We start from the raw sequence: 21,861 nt of genomic DNA, 5'->3' as shown, positions 1-21,861 counted from the left end.
TGGGCCACAGAGCGAGACTCCGTCTCAAAAAAAAAAAAGAAAAAAAAGAAAAAGAAAAAGAATTTTCTCTACCTGTAAAAATGATGACACAAAGTGTGTCCGTTTCCATACCTTAGGAGGAGGAAAGGTGATCAAAGGAAGGGATGAAGAAAATAGCTAGACAACTGGACATTATACAAATTAAAACTTTTTGTGTTTCAAAGGACACAGAAAGAAAGTGAAATGACAGCTCACAGAATGGGAGGAAAGATTTGCAAACCAATATCTAACAGAGTCTAGATCCACAATATATAAAGAACTCCCATAGCTCAATAATACAAGGACAAATAACCCAACTGAAAAATGGGCAAGTGATGGGAACAGACAATTCTCCAAAGAAGAAATCTGAATGGCCAATAAACACCTGAAAAGGTGCTCAACATCATCAGTCATCAGGGAGATGCAAATCAAAACCACAAACAGACGCTTCTCGGAATGAAAGCCCTGAAAATTAATAAGCGTTGGTGAGGATGTGGACAAACCGAATTCTCCTGCCCTGCTTATACGCTGCTAAGTGGGACAGTGGAATGGTACAGCCACTGTGGGAAAGGCGAGAGTACCTCAAAAAGATAACCACAGAGTTATCATGGGACCCAGAAATTCCACTGCTAGGTATACGAACCTAAGAGACATGAGGCCAGGTGCGGCGGCTCAGGCCTGTAACCCGAGCACTTTGGGAGGCTGAGGCGGGCAGATCACTTCAGATCAGGAGTTCAAGGCCAGCCTGGCCAACTCGGTGAAACCCTGTCTCTACTAAAAATATAAAAATTAGCCAGGTATGGTCGTGCACGCCTGTAATCCCAGCTACTCAGGAGGCTGAGGCACGAGAATCACTTGAACCTGGGAGGCGGAGGTTGCAGTGAGCCAAGATCGCACCACTGCACTCCAGTCTGGGTGACCGATGAAGACTCACTCTCAAAAAAAAAAAGAGACGAAAACACGTATCCACACAAATTCTTGCACACAGATGTTCACAGCAGCGTTATTCATCACAGCCAAAAGGTAGAAAGAACCATGTCCATCAGCCGAGGAGTGGGTGCGCATATGGCGTGCTTTCCATACTCACAATGGAATATGACATGGCATGAAAAGAAGCAAAGCAGGCAGGCCGGATGCAATGGCTCACACCTGTAATCCCAGCACTTTGGGAGGCCGAGGCGAGAGGATCACCTGAGGTCAGGAGTTCAAGATCAGCCTGACCAACATGAAGAAACCCTGTCTCTGTCTCTACTAAAAATACAAAATGAGCCGGGCGTCATGGTGCGTGCCTGTAATCCCAGCTACTCGGGAAGCCGAGGCAGAAGAATCCCTTGAACACGGGAGGCGGAGGTTGTGGTGAGCCGAGATCACACCATTGCACTCTAGCCTGGGCGACAAGAGTGAAACTCCGTCTCAAAAAATAAACAAATAAATAAATATAATAAAATAGTGAGGCAGTGGTAACAGTGAAGCAGGGGTACGTGCTCCTCCCTGAGTGGACCTCAAGAACACTGCACTGAGTGAAAGAAGCCAGGCGTGAAGGGCCACCTGCTGTACTTCCATTGATAACGGAATGTCCAAAATAGGCACATCCACAGACAGAAAGCTGTCTGTGGTCACTGCCAGGGTTGGGGAAAGGGTATGAGGAGGGGCTGCTAAAGCTTTCTTGCTGGGGTAATGAAAATCTCCTGGACACCGGGCGCGGTGGCTCATGCCTGGAATCCCGGCACTTTGGGAGGCCGAGGTGGGTGGACCACGTGAGGTCAGGAGTTCGAGACCAGCCTGGCCAACACAGTGAAACCCCATCTCTACTAAAAATACAAAGATTAGACAGGCGTGGTGATGTGTGCCTGTAATCCCAGCTACTTGGAGGCTGAGGCAGGAGAATCATTTGAACCTGGGAGGCACAGGTTGCAGTGAGATGAGGTCACACCACCGCACTCCAGCCTGGGCAACAAGAGTAAAACTACGTCTTGAAAAAAAAAAAAAAAAATCAAGGGGGACCATTTGGATGCTGGTGAAATCAATGTCTCTAGTAACAGAGATCTCATGGGATCAAAGCTAGTGACCAATTATGGATTTAATGTATCATTAAAGTCTTTTTTTTTTTTTTTTGAGACGGGGTCTTACTCTGTTACCCAGGCTGAAATGCAGTGGCATAGTCTTGGCTCACTGCAACCTCCGCCTCCGGGCTCACGTGATTCTCATGCCTCAACCTCCCAAGTAGCTGGTACTACAGTCACCCGCCACCACGCCCAGGTGATTTTTTGTATTTTTGGTAGAGACAGGGTTTCACCATGTTGCCCAGGTTGGTCTTGAACTCCTGAACACAAGCAATTCCCCTGCCTCGGCCTCCCAAAGTGCTAGGATTACTAGCCCAGGCTAGTGTCATTGACTTTAATGTGGCCACGCCATCCAGAAGGGCTGGGGTAGGGCAGGAGGCTGAACAACTCAGTGGCCCTGAAGGCAGGGGCTTGAGCTCCTGCTCTATTCATTATTAGCCCTGTGACCTCAGCAACCCACGTCAACTGCTGCGCCTCAGTCTCCTCGCCGGTAAAATGGAGATAACAAGGCGTCCACTCCTTGGCACTGCAGTGAAGAGTGGATGAGTGTTTTTTAAATTTACTTTTAAAAAACGTTAGCACATATTAATAGAGAAGGGGTCTTGTCATGTTGGTCTCAAACTCCTGGCCTCCGGCGATCCCGCAACCTTGGCTTCTCAACATGCTGAGATTACAGACATGAGCCACTGCTCCAGGCCATGGATGGGTTTGGCGTGGAAAACTCCTGGTCTAAGGCTGGCACAGAGCAAGGCTTCAGTAAAAAGACCCCGCTCTTATTCCTTAAACCTTCCAGTACTTAATTCTCAACTGGCTAAAAAGAAGTTGGTCCAAATAACCTAACTGCCCAGGGGCTCAAAGTCTAACACAGCCCCTGATTTTTACTGTTGGGTAGAATCCTGGGGCTGGCGAGGGGAGCCTGGGGCCCAGGGCAGCTTCTCTGTGCACCCACCCCCAGCACACACTCCTGGGGAGGCCGTCTGCTCTGCATCAGCCCTGTGGAGAGGCAGCAGCAAGAATAGCCAATTACCAATGCTGTTCATGCCAAGGACGGGCAGGCGAGAAGGGTGTCCAAAGCCGGGGACTGTGCCTGCCGCTGGATTCGTGAATTTAAAAGTAACTCCTTTTGTTGTTGTTGAAATACCCAGCTGGCCAGGCATGGTGGCTCACATCTGTAATTCTAACCCTTTGAGAGGCTGGAGGTGGAAGGATGGCTTGAGTCCAGGAGTTCGAGACCAGCCTGGGTAGTAAGACGCCCATCTCTGCAAAAAAATAAAAAATCAGCCGGGCGTAGTGGTACACACCTGTCGTCCCAGCCACTCAGGACGCTGAGGTGTGAGGCTTGCTTCTGCTCAGAAGGCAGAGGTTGCAGTGAGCTGAGATTGCACCACCACACTCCAGCCCGGGCAAGAGCAGGACCCTGTCTCAAGAACCAAACCAAACCCCCCGGCAGATCCTTTAGGCTCCTGTTTCCTGAAGCAGAGGCTCATCAGGAAAATGGGCTCCCAGAGCCCCACCCAGGGGTGGGCCAGATGAGCCAGAGAAAAGCAGGACACCCTGAACAAGTGGCATGTATTGGGCCTCAGTTTACCCACATGTAAGGGTCCCTTCAGCGTTGCCACACAGGGTGGAGGGGGGCGCCTGAGTATGAAAGTCTGGCTGGTCCACTGACTCTTCTCCTGAATAACAAAGGGAAGGATGACTGCCTATTTTGCCAGTGTTCTTTTGACACAGGGACGAGGTAACAGGGTCAGGGCCAAAGGAAACAGCACAGAGCTGGGAACCGCCTCCTTGGAGCAGCTGTGTGATCCGGGGCGAGTCTCTTGACCTCTCTGAGCTTTGGCCTCCTCCACTGCAAACGGCAACCCTGGACTCCCTTGAAGCTCCTGCCACCTGGCTCGGGGCGGCAGCTCGGTGACTGCGTCCAGCCTGCGGCTTTGCAATCCTCATTTCCCGGCTATTCACAGGAAACGAGGGGCGTGTGGCAGGCAGGGCTGGAATTGCTTTTCCGGGAATGACACTCCCTTCATTAGGCAGGTGGTCCTTCCTCTTCAACAGAATCAATGTCCTTCGCGATGCTCAGCACCAGTGGGGGCCGTCGGCGTCATCTCCAGCAGCTGTCCAAGTCCCAGCCCGCTTCCCCTTGAAGACCCTTCTCTGGGTGGGTGGGGGCGCAGGGCTACCAGGCCTGAAGTGGTTGTGGAGGTCCTGGCCCCGTGGCCACTGCTAACTTGGACCTCGCTCTCCTGTTGGCAGATGGCCTCCGGGGGAGGAAGCCCAGGCATGGCTGGTGGGTCAGGGGCCTGGCTGGGGCCTCCGACTCTGTGCCTAGCCCTCCCTGCCACTCAAGGCGGGACAGACACTCACCGGACACCCTCGTTGAGGCTGAAGAGCTCCTGGTCGGGCAGCCCCTTGCGCTGGAAGACGGCAATCACCCCGTTGTGGATGCTGTGGGCAGAGGGAAGAGAACACTGCGGTCCCGAGGTCTGAGCGCCCCCTGGTTGCCCATCAGGCCCCGTTCCTCTTTCCCTCTCTCTTAGAAGGGCAGGATCGCCGTCCCTGCAGGACCCTGCTCATACCCACTTCAACTCCAAGGCCCTGCACCCCCGGTCCGGCCCTGCTGGAGCCCAGCCTGTATCACCAGGTGCCCTCTGGTCACCGCCCCAGGACCTTGCTCCCATGTCCTCTGCACACTGTGTGGCCAAACCTCAGCCAGCTCTGCTTCCTTTCTGGGTTCTTGACCCCACCCTGCCCAGGCCAGAAACCAGGAAACCCCTGCGCCTCTCCCCAAAAATATCCAAGTCCTGTGGACTGTTGCTCCTTCTCTACCTCCACGGCCACCCCGAGTTCAGGAGTATCACTGCGTCCCTAGCCAGCTGCGGGGCTCCCAACCCTCTCATGCTTCCTGCCCCTGTTTGTAAAACTCTCTAAGGCTGCCGGGCACGGTGGCTCACGCCTGTAATCCCAGCACTTTGGGAGGCCAAGGAGGGTGGATCACGAGGTCAGGAGATCGAGACCATCGTGGCTAACACGGAGAAACCCTGCCTCTACTAAAAATACAAAAAATCAGCAGGGTGCGATGGCCGGTGCCTGTAGTCCCAGCTACTCGGGAGCTGAGGCAGGAGAATGGTGTGAACCCGGGAGGCGGAGCTTGCAGTGAGCCGAGATCGCGCCACTGCACTCCAGCCTGGGCGACAGAGCGAGACTCCGTCTCAAACAAAACCAAACTAAACCAAACTCTCTGAGGCAGGAGCTGGCAAACATGTTCTGTGAAGGGACAGAAAGCAAATCTTTTAGGCTTCATGGGTCACCAGTCTCTGTTACAACTGCTCAACGTGACTGTTGTGATGTGAAGGTAGCTGTGGCAGCAGGGCGCAGTGGTTCACGCCTGTAATCCCAACACTCTGGGAGGCCAAGGCAGGGGGACTGCTTGAGGCTGGGAGGTCGAGACCAGCCTGGGCAACACAGTGAGATCCTGCTTCTACACGAAACAAAAACAGGCCAGGCGCGGTGGCTCACTCCTGTGATCCCAGCACTCTGGGAGGCCAAGATGGGCGGATCACCTGAGGTCAGGAGTTTGAGACCAGCCTGACCTACATGGCGAAACCTTGTCTCTACTAAAAATACAAAAATGAGGCCGGGCAGGGTGGCTCGTGCCTGTAATCCCAGCACTTTGGGAGGCTGAGGAGGTCGAATCACCTGAGGTCAGGAAGTCCGGCCCATTTCTACCTCCTAGGGCTCTCCCCGTGCCCCTTCCTGGCTTGCCTGGACCTCGGATGACACGAGCCGGCCTCCCACCTCTCCACCCCGTCCACCCTCTGCGGAGGCCGCAGTCCCTTCCCTGCCCAGGGCTTTGTGAGGCAGCCCCTGCCCGGCAGGCACAGCCTGAGGTCCTGCAGGCAGCATCCAGGGTCCCCCCGACACGGCCCCTCCCCACACTCCCAAGGCATCCTGAGCTCTGACCCCAGACAGTGTAGGACCCTCCGGGCAGCACCACATCTCTGGGTCTTAGTACCCACTGTCCCTCCTGGCTGGAAGGCCCTTCTCGTCCCTATCCATGAGGCAAGCAGCTATTCATCTTGATTCAGAGGCTACCACCTTCAAGAAGCCCTCTGACCTCTGACCTCTGACCCCTGAGCCCTGACCCTTCCCTTCCCAGTGCTGACTCTCCACCAGCACTTTGCCGATTCACTTTCCTGGTCGTGAGTCCCCGCTGCTGGCCACGACGTCCTCAGGGTGAGAACCAGGTCTGGGTACAACAGCCACCTCCCACCCAGGACCTGGCTGCAGCCCTAAGGCTCCTACAGCAGACCAACACCACACTTCTCACCTTGGAGGGGACAGCTGTCCACAGGATGCTGCCCACACCACAAAGCAGGCAGCCGCCGCCACGCTCCTAACGTCCTCCCCTGCTTTAACTCTACCCTTGCCTGTGACTTGGTCACTCATTTTGCAGATGAGGAAACCAAGGCCCAAGTGGCTAAGTCCTCTGCTGGAAGTCACAGAGCAGCCGGCATCTTGGACCCCTGTGCACCCGAACTCCCCTGTGCTCCTTCCCCCAGGCAGCGTCCCCACACGGAGCCGGGGCTGGGCAGGGCTTTCTGGCTCCCTGTCCTCTCGGGCGCAGGGCAGAGTCACAGGCCTCATACTCCACATGCTTCGAGGAGGCTCTGAGCAGCATGGGGGCTGTGCCAGGTTAAACAGCTGGTGCTTGGCCTGGCCCGGCTGCAGGCTGAGACCCAGCTCTGCTCAGGGCTTCATCGGCTTCTCAGCGGGCACCGGCCGAGATCACGCCGGATACGCACCCCTGGCCTGGGGTGCCCGACTGCACCGGAATGCTCCTGAGTCCCGTCTGGCGACACGGGCTCTCTACCTTTGTTTCCCGTCTGTAAGTTGGGAATCGCAGGAGCGCCACCCCCAGTGAGTTTGAAGGAGCCGGCCCAGCGGAGAGGCTGGTGGCTGGTCATCCCCTCATGGCTGGGATGATGCTCCCCTGTGAGAAGCACTGGGGAGGCCCCAGCTCCACAACGATGTCACAGTAGAGCTGCCCCCGCCCCTATTTTCAGACTAAAAAAAGTTGAAAATCCCGAGGGAAGTCCGCTAGGAAACCAGCTGTCCCCCAACAGCAGCCACCCTGCAATCCTGGCAGCTGCAGACGCCCTCCCAGCCCTGTGGCAGCTGCTGGGGTGGGTTGGAGGCAGTGGAGCCCTGCACTGCCTGGGAGAACCTCTGGGATGTGGCAGGCGGAGGTACTCCTAGCTACTGTCTCCAGACCCTGGATGGAGGTTCCGGGGCGCCTTCCCAAGTTCTCTCCTGGAGCCCAGGCCTCCCTTACAGTGCAGGCTGGAGCCCCTGCTGGACCCAATTCAGGCAGAGGAGACAGTGCAGCGGTGTCGCTAGGGCCGCCAAGGCTCGCAGCGGGTCCCAGGCTTCAGCCTTGCTGTCCTTAGTGACCTGCCCTGAGCAGCCTGTCCTTCCTTTCTGTTCATTAAACCTCCTGGGGACCTCCAGCCCACTCTGGTCACCCTGCCAGAGGTGACCCGACACCATGGGGCCTCTGGAAGAAGTTCTAGCTCTGACCTGCGGCCCTCTTGGGGTCTGTGGTCACTCACAGCCCTCCTCACTATTCCCTTGAGGCCCCAGGCTGGTGCTGCCCTAGCCTCCGTCCCGCTGTTGCCTCTGCCTGGGGCTCGCCCTCCACCTGCCCTCCCTTGCAGCTGTGTGGGAGAGCTAGCTACTTTGACCATGGTCTTCTTTTTAGGGGAGGAAGGGTCTACCTGGCTTACGGTTAGACCTCCGGATGCCACACCTAGCCTCACACTCTGGCTGCACAGAGCAAAGCCCAGCAAGCACCTGCCCGAAAATGCTGTGGTGTGCCCTTCCCCACCCAGAGGCCTGAGCCTCTCCTGGGCTCCTTGCCCTGAACTTCCTCCCATCCCCAGGTTGGTCCAAGGTGCAGGCCTGGGTTTGAATCCCAGCACTACACTTCCGGGCTGGGTAACTCGGCCAAGTTACCACCTAACCACTCAGTGGTTCAGCGGCCCCAGCAGGAAAATGGACTTCTCAGTACAATGCCACCGCCCCCGTTGCTGTAAGGTCAGCATGCCCTGCCCTGCCCTGCCCTGCAGCCTTTTCCGTGAAGTTATAGGGTGGGGCTTGCATCTACCACTCCTTGGCCACACCCAGCCTGGGCCCACCTACTCGGTGGCCTCTCAGTCGTCTAACCACCAGGCCCCAGGTTACAGGAGAAGACACAGAGTCACACAGCCTGGCACCTGCAGAGGCTCCTCCCCTACCCCCAGGCCACTCAGGACCTCTGCTCCTCTCCACCCCCACCCAAACCCTTGGAGACGGTGGGGTAAGGGTGTTTGGTAAACAAAAAAGCCTCCGCTTCGGGCCACTCAGGGATAAAGGAAGGGCGGGGAGGGTGGGAGGGTCTCATGTGACCTGTCATCTCCCAAAACAGAAACGAAACCCCAGCTGCCCCTCCGGGCCCAACAGACAGGCCCAGTTGGTGCACGTGTAAATGTCCCTGGAAACCACAGGGGACACTGCCGTGGCTTCTGGGTGAGGGCTCGAGTGCAAACGGCCCATGACCTCCCTTGTCCAGATGTGGACCGCCTCCTCTAGGAAGCCCCCCAGCCCCAGCAGGGAGTGCCCTCCCAGGGCAGGGCCTCACATCCCAGGAGGGTAAGTCCTCCTGAGGCCAAGTCCCAGCAGGGGGTCAGCCCCTCCTGAGCGCTGGGCGGCTGCAGGTGAGGGAGAGAAGGGCAGGACCCTTAGGGAGGCTCCATGGTGCCCGGCAGTGCTGAGATCTGCTGCCTCTGGGGCTTGGGCTGAGGCCCTGGGGCTAATGTGAGGGCACTTGCCTGTGGCCACCCTGGCCAGGGCTACCCTAGGGCTGTATGGGGGCACCTAGGCCCACTCAGCAAAGCTGGGCTCCACCCCATCTGTCCAGAACAGGCCGTGGAGGGGGACGGGGCTGTGCCCGTGGCCTCCCCTTGGCTGCCTGCCCATCCTCAGGCCCCTCTGCCTCACATCCCACTTCCACCCTCCACCTCCCCAGCACGAGGCAAGGTGGGGAGGGGTGCGGGTAGGGGTCGGAGTGGCGTACCACCACGCACGCGAGGGAAGAAGAGTCGCTCAGTGTGTGGGTTTCCACGGCTGCCGGAACAAATCACCCCTAACTTGGTGGCTGAAAACAACTCAAATTTGTTCCCTTATGGTTCTGAGGGCGGAAGTTCTTTTTTTCTGTTTTTTTTGAGATGGAGTCTCGTTCTGTCGCCCAGGCTGGAGTGCAGCGGTGCGATCAGTACAATCTTAGCTCACTGCAACCTCTGCCTCTCAGGCTCAAGCGATTCTCCTGCCTCAGTCTCCAGAGGACCTGGGATTATAGGTGTGCGCCACCACACCCAGCTAATTTTTGTATTTTGAGTAGAGATGGGGTTGCACCATGTTGGCCAGGCTGATCTCGAACTCCTGACCTCAGGTGATTCGCCTGCATTTGCCTTCCAAAGTGCTGAGATTACAGGTGTGAGCCACTGTACCTGGCCTGGACGTTCTAAATCCATTTTCCTGGACTAAAATCAAGGTGTTGGTGGGGCTGTTCCTTCTGGAGGCTCGGGCTGGGGGAGAAATACCTGCCTTTTCCATCTCCCAGAGGTGCCCATGTTCTTCAGCTCAGGGCCCTTTCCTCCATTTTCACAGCCAGCGGTGTGACACTTTCTAAGCTCTCTGAGTCCGTCACTGCATCCCTGTCCCTTTTACCCCCGCCTCTCCCTCACACAGACCCTTGTGATTACAAAGTCCTTTTCAACACATAAAGCCTCACAGTCACAGGTTCTGGGAACTAGGGCAAGAGATCTGCCCAGGCTGCTTCCGACAGGCAGGGAGCTTGGGACCTAGAGCAAGCAGGCAGGGGGTGGTGGGGAGCCGCAGGCAGGGATGGTGGGGAGCCAGACACAGGCCCCCTCACTGCGTCCAGGCCCCCATCCAGGCTGGAGGCTTCAGCCAACATCCTCTGGCCTTCAGAGACCCCCATGAGCACGTGCTTCCAATGAGACCTAGGTTGAATCCCAGCTTCCGCCCCAACTCACTGCATGAACCTGGGCAGTCCTTGTACTGTTTTTTTTTTTTTTTTTTTTTCTGAGACAGAGTCTCACTCTGTCCCCTAGGCTGGAGTGCAACGGCGCAATCTTAGCTCACTACAACCTCCACCTCCCAGGTTCAAGCGATTGTCCTGCCTCAGCCTCCCGAGTAGCTGGGACTATGGGCGCCCGCCACCACAATGGGCTAATTTTTTTTTATTTTTAGTAGAGACGGGGTTTCACCATGTTGGCCAGGCTGATCGTGAACTCCTGACCTCAGGTGATCCACCCGCCTCGGCCTCCCAAAGTCCTGGGATTACAAGTGTGAGCTACCTCGCTTGACCTCCCTATACCGTTCTGAGCCTCAGTTTGCTCATCTGCAAAATGGGAGTATTGAGCTCACCTTAAAGGTTGCTGTGGGGAATGAAAGTTCATCCACAGGGCCCAGTAAGGTCGGGGTGTAGGTAGTACCACTGCTGTGTAATGGGGAGCACAGTGTTGCTGGGGGAGACATGGGTGCAGGGTTGGGGGAGGTGGCTGGAGTGGTCACGGCCTCAGCTGGTTCCTGTCCAGGACTAGGGAGTGCAGACAAGGTCCTATAGGGCCCTGCCCTTGTACTCCCACCCTAGCTATGGAAGCCAGCTCTTGCCATCAACACCCACGTCACCCTGGCCCCAGCCGGTACATGAACCCACCTGTGTCCCTGTGTCCTGGCCCCATGTTAGACCTGGGTTCAGACCCCAGACCCTGACATTAGCAGGGGATCTTGAGTCCCTTTTCTCCTCTGGCATTGGTTTCCCTATTTGTTTTTTGTGTTGTAGTTTTGCTCTGTCTCCCAGGCTGGAGTGCAGTGGCGTGATCTCGACTCACTGCAACCTCCCTCTCCCGGGTTCAAGCGATTCTCCTGCCTCAGCCTCCCGAGTAGCTGGGATTACAGGCATGAGCCACCACATCCGGTCAGGTTTCCCCCTTTGTAGGCTGAAGACAGTCACCCTAGCCTTGGTGGTGGATTTGTGCGGAGTGAGTGAGAAGTGAGTCATCACCAGCCCTGCACCAGGCTGGCATCTTGGGGCCACGCACTACTCCTGCCTGCCTGGGCCTCCACTTCAAGGGGGAGGTAGGCCTGGCTCTCTAAAGCCTCAAGCATTTGGGAGACACAGGCCTGGCAAGGAGGAAGTGTCCCATCACGGTTGAGGCCCTTTGGCCCAAACACATAGAGGGGTCTGTGTTGGGGTGGACTGCAGGGGTGGGGCTTGGGGAGCTCCTCCCAGCCCCAGCTGGGGTCTCCTGCAGTGGTCTGCCCTGCTGGGGATCCTCAGACAGAGGTGAGGGCAACTGGCGGGGCACTGACTCAGAGGGCTTGGGCACCCCCACGTGCCCTCACGGTCCGGTGGGGCACTGGCTCAGAGGGCTTGGTACCCCCACGTGCCCTCATGGCATTTTGGGGCCCGCTCTGGATCTAGGGCATCTTTTGAAAGTTTCTCTAGAGCCTCTGGGGCTGGGGGAGGCAGGAGGGGATGGCAAGATGTATCCCTGCCAGGAGGCAGAGGCTGGGGCCAGGCCTAGGGCACAAGCACAGAGTCCTAAGAGGGCATGCCGGTGGCTGGGGCCTAGTCAGGGGTCACTGGGCCGCCTGCCCCTGCCGGAGCCTCCAAGCAGGGCACCCTCATGCCCCGGCTCCTCAGGCTGGCGTACAGGCCCTCCCCCACAAGGGCCCTCCCCAGGGCTACTTCAGCTCTGCCTGCAGGGCACGCCCCAGTGGCCACTCCCATCCCGCCACCTCCTCCAGTGGGAAGATGTGAAAGCACAACTTGGCCCCACAACCCAAGAGCGTGACCTTCATGGCTGGAGGCCCTGCAGGGGCACAGGGGCCAGACCCAGGGCGGAGGGAAGTGGAGCTGCCGGGGAGCTAGCAGGGAAGAGGGACCAGGGACCCTTGAGGAGGGAGGGAGGGAGGAAGGAAGGGGATAAGGATGGGGGTGCCAGGGGTGTGGCACGTCAGCCTTCATGTCTTTATCTGTCACCCCACCAGCCTGGGAGAGTCTGATGGGGACACATCTCTGCAGCCTTCGCAATGGGTAGCAGACCTATCACAGGCTAGGGGCCAAATGGGACCAATACATAAGGAGTGGGCACTCAGGAAGCCACCTCTGCAGTCCTGGTTTATGCTGCCTAAGGGGGGTCCAGCCGGCAGGCCAGCCTGGCATCCACAGCTCCCATTTACAAACACTTCCTGGGCCCAGTGCAGTGGCTCATGCCTACAATCCCAGCACTGTGGGAGACCGAGGCAGGTGGACTGCTTGAGCTCAGGAGTTCGAGATCAGCCTGGGCAATATGGCGAAACCCTATCTTCACCAAAAATACAAAAAAAAAAAAAAAAAAAGAAAAAAAATTAGCCGGTGTGATGGCACACACCTGTAGCTACTTGGGAGGCTGAGGTGGGAGGATCACTGGAGCCTGGGAAGTCAAGGCTGCCTGAGCCATGATTGTGCCACTGTACTCCAGCCCAGGTGACAGAGCAAGGCCCTGTCTCAAAAGAGAAAAACCAAACATTTCCTGCAAACCTACAGAATCAACCTCCATGGAGGAAAGAATGGAAGGCAGACCCCCAGTGAAACGCTCAGCACCCCAGTGCCCCTGGTTTGCCTTCTTCCCAGCACCAAGCCCACCTGCACTTACTTGCCTCCTCGTTTATTTACCAATGCCTCCCTCTGGGAACTCTAAGCTCCAGGAGGCTGTTCTCTGCTGAATTGATATCTTGAGCAGCCCAGTGCCAGCACAGTCAATGAATGAATGAATCAATCAATCAATGACTTGGATTCAGTTCTCATGACACAGCAAGCCTTACACTATGGAAACAGGTTCTTTGCAGCGGTATTTAATTAAGGATCTGGACATGGTCTTTAATTAAAGATGGGCCCTAAATCCAATAACTAGTGTTTTTACAAGAGAAAGGAGAGGGAGCCCAGTGCGGTGGCTCACGCCTGCAATCCCAGCATTTCTGGAGGCCGAGGCAGGCGGATCACCGAGGTCAGGAGTTCGAGACCAGCCTGGCCAACAAGGTGAAACCCTGTCTCTACTAAAAATACAAAAATTAGCTGGGCATGGTGGTGGGCACCTACAATCCCAGCTATTCGGGAGGCTAAGGCAGGAGAATCGCGGGCGGAGAATGCAATGAGCTGAGATTGCACCACTGCACTCCAGCGTGGGTGACAGGGTGAGACTCTTATCTCAAAAAACAAAAACAAAAATTAGCTGGGCATGGTGGTGCACACCTGTAATCCCAGCTACTCGGGAGGCTGAGACATGAGAATCACTCGAACCCAGGAGGCAGAGGTTGCAGTGAGCTGAGATTGTGCCACCGCACTCCAGCCTGGGTGACAGAGCAAGATTCTATCTCAAAAATAAAAGAGGCCAGGCATGGTGGTTCACACCTGTAATCCCAGCACTCTGGGAGGCCGAGGCGGGTGGATCACCTGAGGTAAGGAGTTTGAGACCAGCCTGACCAACATGGCAAAATCCCGTCTCTACTAAAAGCACAAAAAATTAGCTGGGCGTGATGGTGGGCACCTGTAATCTCAGCGACTCTGGAGGCTGAGGCAGGAGAATTGCTTGAACCCGGAAGGCAGAGGCTGCAGTGAGCTGAGACTGCACCATTGCACTCCAGCCTGGGCAATAACAGGGAAACTCCATCTCAAGAAAGAAAAAAAAAGAGAAAGAGACAAGAGAGGGACACTTGGACATGGAAATGAAAGCCATGGGCAGGTTCATATCGGAGAGATACAGCCACAAGCCAAAGAGCCACCAGAAGCTGCAAGAAGCAGGGAAGGCTCCTCCCCTAGAGCCTCTGGTGGTAGTGACACCTGGACTTCCAGCTTCTGGCTCCAGAACTGTGAGGGAACAAATTTCTGCTGTTTCAGGTCACCGAGTTTGTGATCTTTGTTACAGCAGCTCTGGGAAGCTAATACAGTCACACAGATAAAAGGGGGTGTGTACTAGACTCACAATGAGGAGTACAAGGCTTGGCAAGCCAGGCCCTGCAGAATGCCACACCTGTCCCGACCCTGCATAGACCTGTTGTCCTGGGGGGCCCTGGCAGGGAGCACTGCTAGGGCCAGGAGCAGGCAGACAGGGACCAGAAGGGGTGCCCTGCCCCCTGCGGTTTCCACCCAGGGACTTGGCTGGGGAAGGCACTTTGCCTTCTCTTGGCTCCATCTCCCACATCTGCTGGGGAGGTGAGCTGGGGCGCAGGCTCTGCTGCATCCTGCGCAGGCGATGGATGAACTGGGCAGGTCTCCTGGGTGCTCTCTCTGCCCTTTTGCATCTCTCGGTGGGGGGTGCTGGTAATACCTCCCTCACTGGGCTAGGAGAGTGGCAAAGTCAGTTAAGGGCGGTGAATGGGTCTGGCCTGGGGTGTGGCACATAAAAGGAGTGCAGGAAATAGCTGTGTCCCTGCTGCCCGGGGCGGCGGGAGCTGATGCAGGCCTAAGGGCTGGGAGCCCTGGAGCCCTGAAGGTGCTGCGGGGAGGGGCTGGCATTTCTCTGTAATCCGCCAGGCTGCTTAGTGAAATGGGGGGGGGGAGGAGGGAGGGGGGTGCAGGGGGTTGGGGAGTGTGGGGGCTGGGACTCAGGCAGCCTCTGTCTGCAAGGCCTCACTGAGCTCTGAGAAGACCCTTAAGACTCTGAGACCACTCCAGGGTCACCCAAGGTGGGATGATGGCAGTGTCTAAGCCCTCTGAGCCAGCAAACAGCCAGTGCTCCCACCTGTCTGGGGACCCGCAGCAGGACCCCCCAACTCAGGGGTGGGAGGGAGCTCACCAAGTGGCTGTCAGCGGGTGCTCAGGAACTGGCTGACTCCTGTGGAGGCCTCCAAACGCCATCCCTACAGGGACACCCCGACACCCATCCCCTGCGTGAGTCTGGGCTTGAGTTGTGAGGTCCAGAGGATCTACTATGTGTTAAGCACTGTGTTGAAGGCTTTATTTTGCATGTTCAAATTTCATCCCTACAACAGCCCGGTCAGGTGGGTTACTGTTATGGGCCCATTTTATGGATAAGGAAATTGAGGACCACAGAGGTTAAGTGACTTGCTCAAGACCACAGAGTAGGGAAGGGGCAGAGTTGGGATTTGAAATAAGTCTATTAGCTCTTTCCTCTAAATCACGGCAATAAGTCTATTAGCTCTTTCCTCTAAATCACGGCAGACAAACAAGGAGAGAGAGATGGCTTTCATCTCAATACTGGAGAAGGAGAACACTGCTCTTTTTTTTTTTTTTTTTTTTTTGATAGGGTCTTGCTGTGTCACCCAGCAGTGGTGGCATCATAGCTCACGGCAGCCTCGACCTCCCTGGCTTAAGTAATCTTCCCATCTTGGCCTCCCAAAGTGCTAGGATTACAGGTGTGAGCCGCCGTACCTGGTGGAGAACACAGCTCTTAAGACACTGCGGAGTCGCTGGCTCAGTGAGATTTCCCAACAGGAGTCCTTCCTTCACTGTTCCCACACCAGCCCTCCCCACAGAGAGGAACGCGAATATCCACTGACAGGACAGGGAAACGGAGGCAGGCACTTGCCAGTCCTCTAGCAGTTTGCAACTCAGAGACAGAAGACACCACGTTTGAAGAGGATCTCGCTGGCTCACAATGCATTCAATGAACTGAAAACAACGTGTGTCCAAGTGACAGCCGGGTTCCTGGTGGCCAAGACCACAGCCGGTGGAGCATCTGGCAAGATTTCACTGCCAGGTGTGCGGGCGAGAGGGGCAGCGTCCACAGCCTCCCCCGAACAGCCTGCCTCACTTTCTCCTGCCTCTCATTTTCCCAGGGAGCAGAGACGCTGGCGAGTTCCACTAAATAAATCGTTTCTTTTTCGGATCCCAGCCTTGCTCCTCAAACAAAGCCCCTGGGGGAAGGGGCTTCCCAGGCCCCTGCTTGTCTGGGAATGACCCCTGGAGGAGGGTCCTCGAAAGAATGCCTCGCAGCTGCCGCACCCCTGCTGACAGCTGGAGGACAGGGGGCCTCTCCAGGGAAAGCCTAAGGGACCTTAAAGAGATACAGGAAGCCTGCGCGACCCATGCACTGAGCCCCGAGGCTCCTGTGCTCAACCGCAAAATGGGAAAAATACTTCCTGCTCCGTTAACCTCCCGGGTTGTCACAAGCACCGGGGTGGAGACGTGGAAAGACCCCGGGTGGGAGGCGGGCACGCGGGTTCCCGGCCCACCCCGCCGCCCACGCGCCCGGCGCTTCTGGGACAGCCCCGGGCGCTGGCGGGCCTCGCTCCCTTTCCTGGGTTCTGGAACCACGCTGCACTGAACTTTCCTCCAGGCCCGCACCACTCCGGCGGGGCAAGTTCTTTGCAAACTGTGAAGCGCCGCGCCGCCTTCGGCACGGTTCCTGGCTCGGGGCGGCCCCTCGCCCGCGGACGGCTCGAGGATCCTCTCCCCCGGCTCCGGGACCTCCAGCTGGCCGGGAGGGCGCGGCCTTACCTGTTCCAGGTGGCGTTGGCGCAGGCCCGGCGCTGCTGCGTGCCCCGCTCGTCCGCGGCGGAGGCCGGCTCTCTCTTGCCCAGGTCACTGAGGCTGGGCGAACTCATGAACTTCAACCTGCGGAGAGTCCTCATGGTGACCCGGACCGCCTGCGCCGCGCCCACGCGCGCCCCACGCCGCTCCCTGCGCCACGCCGCGCCAAGGGCCCCGGGCCGGCGCTGCGCCCTCTACGCGGAAACTCAGGCGAGAGCAGGAAGCCGAGCGGCCCTGAGGGGTCCCGCCCCGGCCCCGCGCCTCCGTCTCGGGTCCCGCGCCGGCCGCCCCGCCGGGTTAATCATTGCACAGAGCGACTCAGCGTGGAGCGCCAGGCGCGCGGCCAGCACGGACCCGGCGCAAACGGAGACCGGGGGCGGGCCCAGGGGCGGGGGAGGGGGCGGGTCGCGGCGCCCCGGGGGGCGGGGCATCGCGGGCAGGGCGGGGCCTCAGGCGAGGGGGCGTGTACAAGACGCGGAGCCGGCGTCTCCGCGGCCGCAGCTGCTGCGACGCTCCGCTCGGTCTACCCTCTGGGGACGTGCTCGCCCTCCTCCCCTCTTCCGAGGGCCCCACGTGCCCACAGGAAACCAACACGCACGGGGCGCAGGACCCAAGCCCAAGCGCCCGACCCCCGCCCGGCACTGCGGTCGCGCCCACACAATGTCCAGCGATCCCGGCCCCGGCGGTCTCTCCCTTACGTCCCTCCTCGCAAAGGCTGTGCCACAAAGGTGCCTCCGTACCCCTCACCTGAACACAGGCTCCCCCACCCACTTCTCATGCGGACTTTGGGTAGAGGCCTTCACTCCCCTCCAGGCACCTCGGCCCAAGAACCCACCCCACCCGGCCTCGGCCTAGACCCCCTTGGATGGGGACTTCAGCATTGCCTGGCTGCCTGGAGGATTTGCTGGATTGGCGGCTTGAAGAAGTAGAGGGTTTGCTCCTTATCCCCTACCCCCAGGTCTCTTGGATGGTAAAACCAAGCAGAGCTTCCCAAGTCTGTGTGGTGGCGGCAGAGTGATCCCAGTGAAGGCAGGGCACAGCTGGTGCTTGCCGCCTGCTTTGCAGAGCACTTTTAGATATCTGATCTCACAGGAACTAACATGAACTACTTCCGTGAGGCAGAGGTTATTATTCTCCCCATTTTTCAGTTGAGGACATTGAGGCTCGCAGAGTGAAACAACTTGCCCAACATTGTGCAATCAACAAACGGCAAAGTTGGGCCTCACCACAGGGAGCATCCAGCCCCTTGCATGGGGGTCCTTCCCTGTCCCCAGCTTCTGGGATTCCCACAAGGCTCACCTGACCCCTCCATCAGATGGGGGGTGACAGCCACAGCTCGAAGAGCTGGGAAGGCCCCATATAAAATGTAAGAGAGAAGTGGTGGCTCATGCCTGTAATCCCAGCACTTTGGGAGGCCGAGGTGGGAGGATCACCTGGGGTCAGGAGTTCATGACCAGCTGGGTCAACATGGAGAAACCTCGTCTCTACTAAAAGTACAAAAATTAGCCAGGCGTGGTGGCGCATGCCCGTAATCCCAGCTACTCAGGAGGCTGAGGCAGGAGAATCACTTGAACCTGGGAGGCGGAGGTTGTGGGGAGCTGAGATTGCACCACTGCACTCCAGCCTGGGCAACAAGAGCGAAACTCCATCTCAAAAAATAATAAAAATAAAAATAAAAATAAAATAAAATGTAAGAGAGCCTTGTGAAGAGTCTTTGTTTAGTGCAAATCAACCAGTGTCTCCTGGGCACCTCCTGTGTTCCAGACATAAACATAAATACCATTGTCTTTGGGAGACAGAGCCATAAACAGACAAACTTGCTCGTCAGTAAAGTGGAATGGACCGGTTCATCTCACAGGCAGCTGGGGGCCCACAGGCAGCAATAGGTGCTTTGTAAACTAACTGTCAAGTGCTGTACACGTTTTCTTTTTCTTTTTGAGACAGAGTCTCACTCTGTGGCCCAGGTTGAATGCAGTGGCACCATCGTGGTCACCATAGCCTCTACCTCCTGGGTTCAGGCAACCCTCCCATGGTAGCCTCCTGAGTAGCTGGGACTACAAGACATGTGCCACCATGCCTGGCTAATTTTGTGTGTGTGTGATGGAGTTTTGCTCTCGTCGCCCAGGTTGGAGTGCAATGGTGCAATCATGGCTCACTGCAAACCTCCGCCTCCTGGGTTCAAGCAATTCTCCTGCCTCAATCTCCTGAGCAGCTGAGATTACAGGCACCTGCCACCATGCCTGGCTAGGTTTTTCATTTTTTTTATTTTTAGTAGAGACGGGGTTTCACTATGTTGGCCAGGCTGGTCTCGAACTCCTGACCTCAGGTGATCCTCCCACCTCAGCCTCTCAAAATGCTAGGATTACAGGTGTGAATCACCACACCTGGCTCCCTGGCCAATTAAAAAAAATTTTTTTTTAATAGAGACAGGGTCTTGCTATGTTGCCCAGGCTGGTCTCAAACTCCTGGACTCAAGCAATCCTCCTACTTTGGCCACACACAGTGTTAGGATTACAGGCATGAGCTACTGTGCCCAGCCCATGCGCTCAAACTTACAGGCACACTGTATCTTTAGATCCCAAACCAAATTTCACAGCCAGATGTGGATTTCCTACCTTATTGCTGTAAAAAAAAAACCAAAAACAACAACAACAACAACAACAAAAACATACAAAAATACGAAGGCGTGTACTAAAGTGTCTCTGAAAAGAATTAAAACAGAGGATAAAGCCCAGATCCTTGACTCCTCGGAGGGGCCTCTGAGACCTGCTTGCCCTCCAGCTGCGGGTCCCTCCCTTGCCCTAGAACGTCTTTCAGGGAAGTTAGTTGCCCCTGTCTCTGACCGCCTTCACTCTCAGTTAGGCTCAGGGGTCGTCCTCTTGTCACCTGATGACTTTTTTTCCATCCTATGCCGTAAGCCAGGAGGGCAAGAACCATAACAACTTGTTCACTGCTACAGTCCCGGTGCCTAGCAGAGTGGGTGCTTCATAGATACTTGGTTTAATGGACGGATGAACATTTATCTCATAAGAATAAAGGATTATGGCCGGGCGCGGTGGCTCAAGCCTGTAATCCCAGCACTTTGGGAGGCCGAGGCTTGCGGATCACGAGGTCAGGAGATCGAGACCATCCTGGCTAACATGGTGAAACCCCATCTCTACTAAAAAATACAAAAAACTAGCCGGGTGAGGTGGTGGGTGCCTGTAGTCCCAGCTACTCGGGAGGCTGAGGCAGGAGAATGGCGTAAACCCGGGAGGCGAAGCTTGCAGTGAGCCGAGATCCGGCCACTGCACTCCAGCCCGGGCGACAGAGTGAGATTCCGTCTCAAAAATAAATAAATAAATAAATAAAGGATTACATTGGACCACATTGGTGAAAATGCCTCATAAAAGTGCCCAGGCTGGACAGATGTAAGGAAGAATCTCTGTCACCACCACTGGTGTAAATGCAGCAAAGCAGAACCGCCGGGGATCCAGACGGGATGAAACGGTTTCCCACGCCGGAGGCAGGCTCTCGGGAGACGGCTGGCTTTGTGGGCTCAGCACAGCCTGGTCCCACGCTTGCTGACCGCTGGCAGGGCCTGGCTGGCAAGAGAGACCAGCCCCAGAGAGGGAGGGAGGCCTGACTGCTTGGGATAAGAAATCAGAGAGAAATCGGCAGCCCGAGGTGGGAGGCAGGAGGAGGGAAACGGGGGGCGGGGCGGGGGCTGGGAACGCCGCAGGCATCTGGGAGAAGCGGCCGGACAGAAATTCCGGAGGGGATGGCTGAGGAATTTTAAAGATATCTTTAGAAAAGGCATCTCTAGTCAGCGTTAAGGAATTAGCTATAACCTCTCCCTGGCCCCAGCCACAGATGTGTAAAATCTGTCTACACCCAAGAGCCCAGTGCCAGGAGAACAGTGGAGGCTCAGGCAAAGGTGCCACTGCTCTGGGTCTGGGCCATGACAGGTAGAGAGGGCACAGCTGCGGGCTGCCCCTGGGGCCAGAAACCCAGGCAGAGGCCAAGAGGGGACAGAGCTGTCACAAACCCTCAGAGCAGGGGACAACTGGGGGACAAAGGGCCGAGTCCAGCCCCGAAGTGTGTTCTCTGTGGCCTGCAGTGTCGGAGGAAAAAAAAACCAAACTGCATGCGGCCAACATTTTACGACGGAGAGACTGACACAGAAACCCGGATTCCGGCCGCCCTGGGCATCAGATGACAGTCTTGCTGGGCCTGAGTCCCACGTGACAGCTCCCACCCGGGTACTGCCCCTGCCAGCAGGCACGAGAGCTCCAGGTGCCCTCCTCTCCTCACCGGGCCCTCCTCTCACTTATGGGGCTTTCTGGGTCTGATGAGGGGGCTGGGGGACCCAGCAATTGTATTGCGGAGGGGTGCCTTGTGCAAGGCTCATTTGAGTCTGAGACTAGGGAAGGGAAATGCCCCTCTGTTAAGGAAATGAGAGACAAAGGGACTCAGTCACACATCCCCCAAGCCACCAGAGCCACCCCCGCTCCAGACTCATTCATACATCCTCAAAGCCACCAGAGCCATTCCTGCTCCAGACTCATTCACACATCCCCAAGGCCACCAGAGTGGCCCTCGCTCCAGACTCATTCACACATCCCCAAGGCCACCAGAGTGGCCCTCGCTCCAGGAAGTTGCCAGGCCAGACGTCCTCTCCTCCCCCGGACCCAAACTCATTCCAAACTCCCCCTGGCCAGCGGGGTGTCTGGAGCTGGTAGAGGACCCTGGTCACTGAGGGGGACCCTGATATCCTCAGAACTACTCTTCTGAAGGGCCTGCAACCCCTAAGCCTGGCTCAGCCCCAGCTGGACTCAGTTCCCGTCCCCAGGGATGGGGCTCTGAGCTCTAGTCCATTAGCACTACAGGTAACATCATGATCTCTGGGACACAGGCCAACCAAGGGGAGGAGACAGCATACCCCTGAAGGGGCCAGTTCGGGGCCCAGGGAGGGGTACTAGAGGCACGGTACAGGGGCGGCCACTAAACCTACTGCCCCATCTCGTCCCCACAAGGCTGCCAAGCGGGAGACCAGTCCCATCTTACAGACAGAGAAACAGAGGCCCAGGGAGGCCAAGGCGTATGTTGGAGGTCAGAGTCAGCAAATGGCGGAGCTGAGGCTGCAGCCCTGTGGGCTGGTGGAGAGAGAGAGACAGCCTCCATCTCGCCCGCTCTCCCCGG

General features: G+C 56.9%; 1 protein-coding gene across 10 annotated transcripts in view; it reads right to left on the bottom strand.

The window, feature by feature from the left end:
* PRR5 (proline rich 5) overlaps window positions 1–21,861 on the bottom strand; it is a 75,476-nt gene that overhangs the window by 24,850 nt on the left and 28,765 nt on the right. For 3 of the 10 annotated variants that reach the window (XM_023221765.2, XM_023221766.2, XM_023221769.1), the window contains exons 2-3: window positions 16,648–16,764; window positions 4,446–4,526 (exon numbers count right to left, since the gene is read on the bottom strand). In XM_023221765.2, the coding sequence (XP_023077533.1) occupies window positions 4,446–4,526; window positions 16,648–16,754 (188 nt within the window). In that variant the 5' untranslated portion in view covers window positions 16,755–16,764. Of the gene's footprint in view, window positions 1–3,108; window positions 3,316–3,673; window positions 4,389–4,445; window positions 4,527–16,647; window positions 17,057–21,861 lie in introns of those variants that run through there. The other 7 variants (XM_023221771.2, XM_023221773.2, XM_023221764.2 and 4 more) reach the window with 6 other exon arrangements.

This window comes from Piliocolobus tephrosceles, chromosome 19 (assembly GCF_002776525.5).
Source record: "Piliocolobus tephrosceles isolate RC106 chromosome 19, ASM277652v3, whole genome shotgun sequence".
In the NCBI taxonomy this organism is placed as follows: Eukaryota; Metazoa; Chordata; class Mammalia; order Primates; family Cercopithecidae; genus Piliocolobus; species Piliocolobus tephrosceles.
Note: the sequence above shows the minus strand (reverse complement) of the source record. Positions and strands in the feature narration are given on the sequence as shown.